Raw genomic sequence first — 12,594 nt, forward strand, 5'->3', positions numbered from 1 at the left:
CCTTTCTATTTTTATGTTGTGGGATGTGGGATGTGTTTCATCAAGGAAGAGGGGGAGAGTCACATTCCATAGTTTGAGGAGGACTGTTTCCCTCTCTTGCCTGGGCAGCTGTGGTGACACTTGTGACGGCATATTGCTCCAGGATGGGGGATGTCATTCACGGGCCGCTTTTCTACCACGTGTGCCTGCCAACGGCTTTCTGATGACGGCGGGTTTTTCGCACAATGAACAAAGTAATGCTCTCGTATTAAAAAAAAAATCCGCAAATCGGTTCCGCTAACATATTTATACAGCTTGTAACGTTGACGGTCTCTTTCTGAAACGAGCGGCAAGTAGCATGACAGAAAATTTTCAATTAGTGACTTTACTTCCCGTAACCTCTGAAGCATGCACCCTGCCATAATCCGAAACTACAGGACCATTTGCAGTTCGGTTTTCCGGTTTCCAGATTAGTCAGCCAGGTCACCCACGAGCATGAAAGGTGTGGAAGGTGCGCTGAAAGTGCGCTGTATTATTGTCGATCTCCATATGTGCATTCAACCACTGACCTTGCAATTGTGCTGTTGCGCATGCATTGCTTTGTGGTGCGCTCACCACGATGACAGCGAAGAATCATCAAGAGAGTGATGAGGATTAACACGGGCCAGATATGAACGTCGCTTCAGGCTCTTGTCCATATTTTGCTGTTTCAATTTTCGCTAACATGATAGGGTGCGCATTGGAATCGTCCGGAGACACGCTAGGATCTGGTAATTACAGTAGTTCGTATGAGTCATGTTAGTTTTCAATCACCCCTTGCAGGAAAGGATGACAAGGGCTGGAGCATGTATATAGACCACCAGAGGTCTTGGTTTCTTCATGCTGACCGACACGAACACCGCATGGATGGCGGCGTAGAAAGGGGCTCAGTCATTGGCATTCTGCTTGACCTGGAAAGGCGCCAGCTCTGTTTCTACGTCAACGACGAACGCCAGGGACCACCCATTGCCCTGGGGCCCCCTGTTCAAGGACCCAACACCGCACTTTTCCCAGCATTCAGCCTCAACCGCAACGTGCAACTGACTGTCCACACAGCCTTGGACCCACCGCAATCGTCGGACGACAGTGACGACGCAGCAGATGACAGCGAGGAGACGCGGGAACTTCCCAACCAACTTCCCAACCCACCTGCCACGAGAAGTACACCCAGCTTGCCACCACCAGTTGTGTGAAATGCGTCTCAGCATCGTTGAATGAAACAGGCCCTCATTTTCCACTAGGGCCTGTGCGTTGGCAGGTGAAGCATGCTGCAGCTTGAGCGGTAGTGCAAAGATGCACCCTGTTCACAATGTGTGAAGTTGCTGTGGTTGGTCGCAATGCAGGAGGGTTGCTGCCAAGGTAGTGCATCTGTTACAATGACATCTAGGTCTCACTGATGGTTCAGTGTGGCTTTCACAAGGAATCTGGCACAAGGGGGCAACATCGCAGCTTCAAAAAAAAAAAGAACAGAGTTGCTGGTTTTGCCTTTGCTTATGGGGCGATTTCATTGAAGTTCATATTGTGGGCTATTTTGTTAATGACCAAAAGTTTGTTCGTGTGAATGCCTCGTAGCCTGAAATTAGCTTTCACAGTTGTGACGGGAAAGCGTTGCCATTGCAATACTGACAAAAGGTGCAGGCTAAATCAGAGAAATTTTCTGGATCATTGAAGAGGCCCTGCATCTGCTTAGGTGGCCCATCATTGTGTTTAATACCTTGCTGCATTCATAATGCACAGTGGGGCCGGTATGCCATGTGCACATTGGTGAAAACAAAATGGCAGCAATTGCAGATATTCTTGTGCAGAAGGAGAACAGCGCACATGTGCTTTTTTTTATTCAGAGAGTGAATGTTTTGAGAAAGAGAATGTATTTGTTTTCCAGTGTTGTAATAATGCAGGAAAAATAAGTTCATATTTTTTGTCATGAATTGAATGAAAGAATGCATGCTGTTTCTCGCTATTGACAACAGTTTTGCAAAAGTTGTTGGATGCTATGTTTTATTCTTGAGAACTGACATATCATGAACAGGTTTTGATGCCTGGCAAATTATGGCATGAGCATTGTAGTGACTCAGGTTTTAAAGGTGGAAAATGGGATGTAAAAAGTACGTCTAGGCCCCATTACAGGACATATCAATCACTACTTATTTGATCTTAGATTTACCATGTTGTTTAGGGGATCTGCACATCTGCACCCTTTCTAAATAGTATTGGAAGTTCCACACGCCTAGAAGTCCTCGCCATAAGCTCGGTGAATTCAGCTGGGCTGAAGTACAGCATGCTTTACTTAAAAAACTGCCAGTTAGGTTTATTTGCCCTTATTTTTTTGTACATTATGATGTGCCGGCCAGTAAAGGCAGAATACATTTGCTTAATCCTCATTTATTCGGGGGCTCTAGTAGGTGGTCAGTTGGAATGGCATGGTTACCATTCAAGCACGTTATTTTTTGTTTCTTATTGAATTTTCAGGCACGCACAGCATTGATCATCTGAGCAGTATGCTGTACTGTTTATTGAGGGTAACACACATATCACCATAGTTAGGCATAATTATGTATTAAAGATATGCAAATGCGACATTTCATGACCGATGCATCGAGCTTTATTGATACTTTCTCTTGAGAATATATGTCAAAGGATTGAGCAAATCATAACACTGGTTATATTATTTGCAGCACTTTTCGTGCTGTCATAACTACTATCAGTTCTAAAAGCATTGCATGGAAGAAAGCTCTTGTGTTATGCATGTTCACTGGGGTTGTTTTAGCATTGTCTTTGAGCTGTTATCCCAAACTGAACCATCCCGTGATGGGAACGCAAGTGCTTGGGAGTGTCAGTAATTTTTTTCAAAAAACACTCATAATGCGCAGGCACTGTTTAACTATAGCCCACTCAGGCAGCTTTCTACAGAAGCAGACTGGATACACAGGTGACATATCTTAAGAAAAATACCGGTGAAGGCCAGTTGTGCTGGTTTCTACCTTGTGTGGTCCAGTGGTGTTTTCTAAAGATTACTTGGTGCCTGAGATGTGTCTTGTGTTTAGTGTTGTGTTGTATTTATTTCGCTGCCACCTTTCTTTCTGTTGGACCACTTTGTAGGCTAAATTGTGGAAAGAGAGGAAGTCTGATGTACGTTCAGCGTGTTGTCAAAGTCATGTAGCAACAACATGGCAGCCTTGTTGGCTTTTTGCTGAAGCAATTCTTGGTAAGTGGCAGCGAAAGACCAGCGAATGTACTTTTTGGTAATGTTTTGATAGACATGTTGACATCTCAAACTAATGGTAGACAAACATGGTGTGCGTTAAAGTGGAATTGTTTCTCTCCTTACTGCTTTGAAACGTTATTTAATTATTGCAGTTCCATTTTGAGATATGATTGGTAACCTAATTGATAAATGGAATGTGGATAGTTGCCATCATTTACCCCCGAAAAAAAAATAAATAAATGTCGCACTGTCTCTTGCCAAGTGCTGCTTCTATGAAATGCCGGCTGTTTTAGTTATTGCTTCTCAAAAGCTGTGTATTTTAATTTTTATCATGAACATAATTCAGAGCTCACAAAAGCAGTGTGTGCCATGAACATATCTGTATCAACAAACCAGCTTTGTTTACATTGCACAGGTGCAGTATTTGTGTTTCTTTATACCCTTATATTTACTTCTGTAGACAAAAAATGCATGTAGCCAATGAAACTAGTCAGATATGTAAAGAAAGTTTAGCGTCAGTGAATGATCTCCATAGTAGGTATGTCTGGGTGTGTGTGTTGTGTTTAATCTGAAGACACCACCCACCATTAAGACTACAGTGCATTGAGAAAAAAAAAAAAATTTGTCGCTTGTTCACTCATGAACGTAAGGACAAGCTTTCATGTCATGTGGTCTTTTAGTAGCATGGACACGTACTTCTGTATGTTAGTGAAACACTTGAAAAATGAAACAGCGAAGTTATCAAGAAAGGTTACAGGTATTAGGATGGATAGTTATCACTTCCAAGTTGCTAAGACTACTCTTTGTTAGTCAAAGCAGAACAGGATTGTATTTTCCCCCAACAGTGAGTATTTTCATGTTTGAACTATTCCGGTTGCATTTTGTCAAGCACCGATGCATTCTTTTTTTTTTATTTGGATGTGTGTCAGCTATATAACCAAGACAGTTCTGTGTTACAAGAACACTTTTGAAAATGTACTTTGCGTTATCCAAGACCCAATGTTTTGTTAACAGTGGTTTGATCTGGTCGCGAAAGCAGTGTGAATAGCAGGTCATGGCATGGCTGTACTTTACTGAATTTCATCCATGGCTTACCATTAGAGAGAGCTACGAAACAAGCAGTAATCTTGTGGCATAGTAGCAGGTAGACCTTGACGACTTGTGAGGAGTGCACCTTGAACTGCTGTGTGTTTCTGGTCTGTATAAGGTATGAGTGGAATTTCTCCATAACAGAAACATTGCAGCAGTTGTGTTGAAGTGTGCTTCTGTATGAACGAGTTCATGGGGGCTGTTTGTGAGTGCTCTACCTTCTGCCCACAAGGGTTGTAACTCTCATATGTTTTTTCATTGTACGTGCTTCAGTGTCATAAACTTTCATCAGACATATTTCATCTTAGGTAGTATCTGCACATATAGCAAAGCACAGCAAGGCTTTGTTGAGTTGCGCCATTTGAGCAGCTTTTCTGCATCACCCAACGATTTTGGTTAGGGCATACCACTCGCTGGTGCTATCATCAAGCTAGCTACCAGATTTTTTTGTGTGTATTGTTCAGTTTGTTTGGTTCATGAAAGCCACAACGTGCAGTCTCAACTTGAAGTTGGAAGTGGCTTAGATTGCAGACCGGCTGCAATGGCCTAATTTTTTTTTTCTGAAATGCTAGCAGCGCATAAAGCCGGTTACCGAAGGGTGTTATTGTGTGCAGAGTTGCATGCAACTCTTGTAGGGTCCAGCAGAGAGACTGCTTTCTCAAGTCAAGTGTGTTCTGTGATTGTAGCAGTCAATTGATTCAGTGACAGCCCCTCTCAGCATATCAGCATGAGGTGGCTCGGAGCCGGTCTAGGATTCCCACACTGCCAGGGTTTGCTTGCACGCCGTGGTCGTATACTTATTTATTCTGCAATACATTTAGTATCTGCGTTACCAGTGCTTGTATGTTCTTTGAAGCGTATATAGCGTGTACACGTTTATTTTCCTTTTTTTAAACTTTAGCACCCATGGAATGAAAGTTTGCTGGCTGTAAATAGCAGAGAGTTTCCCTCTTTCCTTTGTTGCTGCTGTAGCATATGTAGCATAATCAGTAGAGAAGTCACTATGATGTTTTCCTTGACATTTTTATGTAATGCAGTGCTACACACTTCATGACTGAATAAAAGTTCCTTCTCTGCATCTTCAAAAGGTTATCTTGTCCTTAGACATTTCATAGATGTCTGAGAAAGCATGCTTACACCAAGGCTTTGGTTTTGCCTCAAGCAGAGATTACCATTTTCTAATAAATCATGCCTGCTGCAGACTTTTACCGTAGAATTAAGCTGTATGAACCAAGTATGGATTAATGGGAAACTCTTCGTGAGTGGCAGCTGGCTGACAATAATTTTTGGTTCAGCTCTATGTGCACAATGTGTTTTTTTCTTTGTTCATTGAAAAAATTGCTGAGTCAATGTTGCTTTCCAAAGGAAAATTTTATGCAGTGTGTGTAGGGGGATCTGCCCCTTGAGTTAAATTCGTAATTTATATCACAGCTTCTTGTGCTTTTGCCTCCGAACTGGCTTTGATTCATATGAACATATGCTGAACAATGGGCAATAAATCTTTATTTAGCTGGATATTTTGTTTACCACTCAAATGGCTTAGCATGAAAGGCTCAGTGCAGAGAAATGTTCCTGCCTCATTTTTTCTGTTCTTTGCATACTAGGTTGGCATTGATGGTGATTCAATGCACATTTATTTTTAGTTGAGACAGCTGACAATGAATTCAATGTTCTTGATTCATGCTAAATGCAGCTGATGTGTACCAACTGCAGCCAACAGTTTGGAAGCATGAAAATGCTTCAGCTTGAAGCTTTCGGATTCCCAATTCTTGATACTGCTCATGAAAATCCATGCTACTTAAGCTTGTTGGATGATTGTGCACATTCACTGGTAATTATCCAGTGTATGAGGCTTGCGAGTTTTGCAGGCAGTTTTTAAATGCTGATTTATTTTAACATGTATATACTAATATAGTGTATCACTATAAATATGGTAAATTCAAGGCATCCCAGTCGTGCATAAGTGGCTCAGTGGTCGAACTGGAAAATGGATGCCTGGAAAGACAAAACCATAATAGACAATCTGTGATTAGCAAAAGGCATGGCTGCTTTCTTTTGCATCCTAATTGCACAGGCAATAACTAATCTAGTGGAAAAATTTGAAAAAAGTGACAATTTTGGTTTTTCAAGTTACCTGAAACTTCCTAAAAATTTGCTTTTTGCCAAATTTTACTTATCAAATTCCCTGAAAAAGGTAAATTCTCCCATTGGAATAACTGTTTTATACATAGCACAGATGTGAACAAGTATCCAGCTGCTGTTAAAACACTACTGCAGAGTCCAGAAACGATATACTTCGGCCACTGATCCGGAGTTCCCGGGTTCGAACCCGACTATGTGTCATTGCTTGCAGGAATGATGAAAATGCAGGCTCCTCAGCAAGCGCCAGCGAAGACAGCAAGCGAACAAACGTTGTTTCGGCGGAGGCAAATTGCTAAGGTGCCCGTGTGCTGTGCTGCTGCTGCTGATAGGAAGAAATGAAAAGAAACTGCACGGGCCTGCCTACTGGCTTAAGCCGAGCCAAGCACGTTGCCACATGCTGAAAGTAGGAGAGTTAAAGGATAGGAGAGCAAAGATAGAAAGGAAAGGCGCGCGCTAATAAACCCTGGGCCAGTGCAAGTCAGTGGGATGTCAGTGCACGTTAAAGATCCCCAGGTGGTCGAAATTATTCCGGAGCCCTCCACTATGGCACCTCCTTATTCCTTCCTTCTTTCACTCCCTCCCTTATCCCTTCCGTTACCGCGCGGCGCCAGATACTGCGCCATTTCCTTTCCCCCCCCAAAAAAACAGTTATTCATTATTATTATATTCTGTTGAAGGATCAACTCTCTTCCTCTCACCGAGAAACATGTCACCCATACAGTCTCATAATATCTGACTGTGATGAAAGGTTGTTCGGGGGTACACCCTGAGTGTAATAGTGGTTTTATTAAAATAATTATAAAAAGGGAGGAAAATATTTTTGCTAGCCCCGGCATCTGCCATCGATACTGAAGCGCCTGAGCTGGGGCCGCGGAAGTCAAGGATAGCAGGCAGAATAGAGAAATTAAATGAAAGAGGTGAGGGGACAGGAAGAGAGGATAAAGCCCCTCCGTTAAAACTGGTTTTCAGGAAATGAAAAAGCCCCCCCCCCCCCCCCCCCCCCCCTGCGGTGGTTCAGTGGTTAGGGCGCTCGGCTACTGATCCGGAGTTCCCGGGCTCGAACCCGACCGCGGCGGCTGCGTTTTTGTGGAGGCAAAACGCTAAGGCGCCCGTGTGCTGTGCGATGTTTTCCGGAGCCCTCCACTACGGCACCTCTTTCTTCTTTCACTCCCTCCTTTATCCCTTCCCTTACGGCGCGGTTCAGGTGTCCAACGATATATGAGACAGATACTGCGCCATTTCCTCCCCATCCAAGAAAAAAAACAATTATTATAAATGAAAAGGGCAGTGACTGCCTCACTTCTCGGTGGGCACCGCATTACAAGGGAGGGAATGGAGTGAGTGAAAGAGGAAAGAGGTGTCGTAGGAAGGGCTCCGGAATAATTTAGACAACCCGGGGATCTTTACTGTGTACTGACATCGCGACGTAGGCGCCATTGCGTTCCTCCATCGAAACGCGCACCCGCCGCAGCCGGGTTCGAAATCGGGCGCTCCGGCCCAGTAGCCGAGCGCCGTAACCAGAGCCACGGCAGCGGGCGCCAAGTCCTACCAGTAACGCGGGGCCGACTTTGGTCTCCGGAGAGAAAGAGAAGAGTTCAAGAGAGCTTAGCTTGCAAATGCCGGTTGCATGACGTCACTCTGCCTTTTGTAGCGGGAGCTACACTAGGCTACCATTCGAGCATTTCGCGGTACATGGGAGAGGCCAGTTGCGCGCATGCGCCGTTACCATGGACCCAGAGAGGAGTATAGTGGGTGCGCCACGCGCTTCGTCGCTGCCGCGGCCGCGCGCCCGCTCCACCGTCGAAGGTGAATGTGACGTCACGCGGATGAGCAGTTGTGCGCATGCGCCGATACTCTCGTAACCAGAGAGACCCCACAGCTCAACACCCTCTCAATGCTAAGGCCTCTCCACCGGCCGCGTGACGTCACGCCAAGGGACCGTGCAGGCCCCGCGCTCCGCGATTTCAGCGCGCCGCGCCCGTCTGCACTATTCGGGTACTGCCGTACGTAGCTGCCTTATAAGTGATTCCTTCATTTTCATTTTTGTCGTTGCTGCAGAAAAGAAATTCGCTAGTTTGTGCGCGCCTTAGGCTATCATTTTATCTGCTTTATATATTTTTTTTATTGCAGAACACCTTATTGTCAAGAAAGTTCGAGCTGCTAATACAGTTTTTTATAATAAACAATTTAGCATACGGCCGCCAATTTCGCATTATTGGTCATTATAATAAAAAATTGATTAGTTAATTTCAATTAATCATCTAATTATTAGGTTCTATCACGTACATGATGTCTGCCGTGCGGTAAAATCCATCCGCACAGACCGCACAAGCGTATATCTAGTTGTTAAAGTAGAAGTTCGTGAACATTGAAAAAAAAAACACCGTCTACTGCGCATTGTGTTAGTTTTATTCTGTATTGTGTTTTGCTTAAAGCTTTCACACACAGCAATAATGACACTCACAATAATGTTGCGCTGTTGAGTATTTGTACAGCTAATCTGACCCTTACAATAAAAAACAACGAGACACCAGCAATGAAGTGTGCGCAAAGCATTTTTATTGCTTGGGAATAAAACTTACTTCTTCTTAAGCGTTGCTGCTTTCCGGGCTGCGGCCTTCTGCTGCGCATTGTCTTGTATGGCATCATTTCTTAGTTTGCAAAAGTTGTTTAGAACAACGTTGGTTGCAACGCGTACTACCAAGCGCAGGAGAGTTTGTGCAGTGTGGCCATTTTCACATGTCTCAATGTCATGTTCGTCCAGGAGGGAAATCGTCTGTGAAATCACGACACCACGTTGATTTCTACAGGAGAGAAAATCTTCCGCGGTTGCTCCAAAAGACAACTTCTCTGCAACTAGTTTAGTCATCAGTACCATGTGAACTGTGCATGGCTGGGGAAACTTCAGCCCTCCTCTCGACAGGTTAGCTATCATGGCAGTATTTTCCGCTTCGATCTCTCGATTTTCAATCACCAATGTGCTGAAGCAAGCAGAACATGAAAGCTTCTTTAAAGCAGCATGAGCAGCGTATCCTGCAATGTAGACAATAGCATCCATGTCAGAGTGGGCGTGTGTAATATCGTCGTCGCTGACAGCCACAGAAAAGTTGCATGGGACAAGATCCTCACTTACGTCTTCAAACTCTGTTTCCTCGCGTGGAAATGTCAAAAGTTTTTGAAGACGAAGCTTCTTCTCACATTCGTAGAGCTGACGCACGGAAATGTGGTACTGTGATCCTGCCAGCTGGCGGTAACGGCCGAACCGGTCTTCTAGCGCATCCGTCTGAAATTTGCCCAGCAGTACGTACTTGAAGTGAAGTTCTTCTAAGCAGTAGCGCGAGAGTTCTACCAGAGAATAGCATGTCAGTCGCAAAGCACTGTGAGTCTCTTTCGTCAGCGAGCCACTGGTGATGTTTATTCTTGCCCAAGCGTCCAACCAGTCCACAACGCCGCTCAGGAAAGCTAACTGTGTGTCATCAACAGACCTTACAGGGTCTTGCATGCTGTCCCTTAGCCTCTGGCCTTTGCAAGGGGTCTTAACATTGACTATTTGCCACCATGTGAGGATAACGTCAATGAAAAGAGCAGTCGACTCAGCTTGAGGAATCTTGAACGCGGAACCATGTGTCCTGAGGGCATTTGAAACAAACTGATTAATGACGTCGAGAGCGAGCTTTACATTTTGCCGCTCCATTGAGGTTGGATTCACGGCTTTTGCGTTCAGTCTGTAAGCAGCCTTCACAAGCGACGTCTTCTCTGAAGAATAAAGCTGCCGCACAGCTGCGAAAGAAGCAGCTTTCATACGAGGAGGCCCTTCGGGCATTGCTCCACTCAAGTCCATTTCAGGGAAATAGAGGCATGTTCCAGGGTTTTTCTGGTTAATCCAATTGTTCCTAATGCACTTCAAGAGATGCACAGGATCGACCACGTAGAAAAGAGGGCGAGCGTTATCGGCTGGATGGGGATAGACAATGCTCACCTGAGGACTTGTAGCAAATAACGACATCATCTTGCGGTTCAGAGCATTGTTGTCCGTTATCACAGCGATAATTTTGAGCCCCATTTTCTCAACATTAATGATTATGTTCTTAGCATGCTCGTGCAAAATTTCTGCGCTCAGTTTGCTCACAGGTAATATGTGAATGACGTCCTTGTTTGCAGAAAGGAGTGATTGTACCATGAACACATGGGCTGTTGTTGCTGGTTCCGTTGAATGAACCGACGATCCTACTATTGTGCCCCCTTTGTAGTCGAAGTATGGTTTTATGTGGATCTCATCGATCATCAGGGTCACTGTCTTCTCGTGGTCTTTCATTGATTTGACTCGTTCTCGGATGTAGGAGAGACAGTGCGGTTGATTTTGCTCCACAAGAGGGTCAGCTTTGTAATTTGAGCAAACACGGCGCAGTGTGGAAGGATGGGGCAGAATGATTCTTGATGCAGCTCTTGTGAAGTGATATGCGTGAGGAGAAATTGAATTCAAAATACTGGCGAATACCAGCAGCTCTGCGCTATACACATGCTGTTTCGCGAGGAGAAGCTCTATCTGCTCAACCAGAAATTTCAGCAAAGAAGACTGTTCTTTCGTCGTATCACTGTCCTCAATGAGGTCTGCAAGCAGTGAACCGACAAACTGCAATACTTTAGTATGTTTCGACTCTTTCGTCACCTCAGGTATATTATGCAAGCCTATCTCGAGTTCTTCTAGCAGCAAGGACAGGCTGGAGGTGTCGCATACTTGAGCTGGCAGAATCCTGCCTGAAGGAAGCGACAGAAGCTTCACTCCATTCAAGAAAACAGAAAGTGACAGATCAGGGAGAACTACCAAGGCGCATTTCACATTAGGTGAAGGATCATTCTCGATGAGAAGGAACCTAACGCACTGCTCATCGACAGAAACGGTCCAGAATTTCGTGTTGCAGATTCCAGGCAACTTAGATTTGAACTCCTCGTAAGATGAAACTTTGTTTCTTTTCTGTTCAAGCTCATTAGACTGAAGTGACTTCCTCATAGCCTCCTGCAAAGCAGCGTTTTCCCTTCTTGCTTTTTTCGTCTCTGGCGATTCACTCCGTCCAGGCGTTGAGGACAAGTATTTTGGGCAGTTTGGAAAAACAGAAGGCACAGCATCAATCTTCAACTGTAGCCTGTCACGCTTCACCTCTATTATTTTCCCTGTCAGTTCATCTTGGTGTGACAACGTCGTAATGAAGTCGCCTGCGTGGAAGTGCAGTTCACACACCTGCACGAGAAAATGAAGCAAGGCCATTCGCCATGACTCTCCATTGCCTAAAACACTAAGTAAAAAGAGTCTGAATAGTGAACAGCTTTTACATATTTACACAGCTTTTACACAAGCCTTATGCACATCCACAGAACTAAATGCTTCCTGGACAATTCATACATAAGTGTAAGAAGTGATATCATTGCCTACAAAGACAGCATGCCTTTCCGGGAGCGACAGCTCACAACTAAGATAATTACCAGCGCCTATTAAGCAATATTTCAGAGTCTTACCCTCGAATGCTCTGTAGGTGTGAAATCCTTCCGTGGAATGGCTCGCAACCAGGCTTTTCTTCGTACTTCGTCTCTTGGGAAGCAATAAACACGTACTTTGGGACCATTCTGGTAGTTCCCGCGGCACCCGGGAACACAGCACCGGCCCATGTTTCACGAAGTTGCACTCGCTACACGGCAGGCAATCAGTTTCCCATTTGTGCGCTAGCACAGGTACGCACGCCACACAAGAAACGGCCACACGAAACAGACACAGCCGTGCGAGGAGCGAACGGAAATGCACCCAACGCCAGGCTGAAAGACTCAAGCAGCAGCTAGACGCTCACTGCAAGACTGCGTTCGTGTCTGTGCTTGCCCGGGCAAGCGCGAGCACATCGAGGGAGACAACCGAGCGGAGCGGAGCCGCGCTTGGTGAGCAGCCTGACCGGACACTTGGCGTGACGTAGCGCGTGTGGAAAGGAGGGCCTGGAGAGGCCTGAAGAAAGTATTTAGAGGGTGTTGCACAGCTGCGCCGCGTTCGTCACCACCGCCTCGCCGCACGCCGCTCTATCACCCGAACCGCGCGTCGTCGCATGCGCAGCATTGCGTATAAAAGGCGGAGATGTAATCGGCGGCTGTATCGCAAC

The 12,594-nt window shown here is 45.2% G+C and overlaps 1 protein-coding gene across 1 annotated transcript in view; it reads left to right on the plus strand.

The window, feature by feature from the left end:
- Trim9 (E3 ubiquitin-protein ligase Trim9) overlaps nt 1-5,395 on the plus strand; it is a 228,655-nt gene extending 223,260 nt beyond the window's left edge. Inside the window, 1 exon segment of the mRNA XM_077665725.1 lies at nt 802-5,395. Coding sequence (XP_077521851.1) covers nt 802-1,211 — 410 coding nt within the window. The 3' untranslated portion in view covers nt 1,212-5,395.
- The last annotated feature ends 7,199 nt before the right edge of the window (nt 5,396-12,594 follow it).

This window comes from Amblyomma americanum, chromosome 5 (genome assembly GCF_052857255.1).
Source record: "Amblyomma americanum isolate KBUSLIRL-KWMA chromosome 5, ASM5285725v1, whole genome shotgun sequence".
Lineage (NCBI taxonomy): Eukaryota > Metazoa > Arthropoda > Arachnida > Ixodida > Ixodidae > Amblyomma > Amblyomma americanum.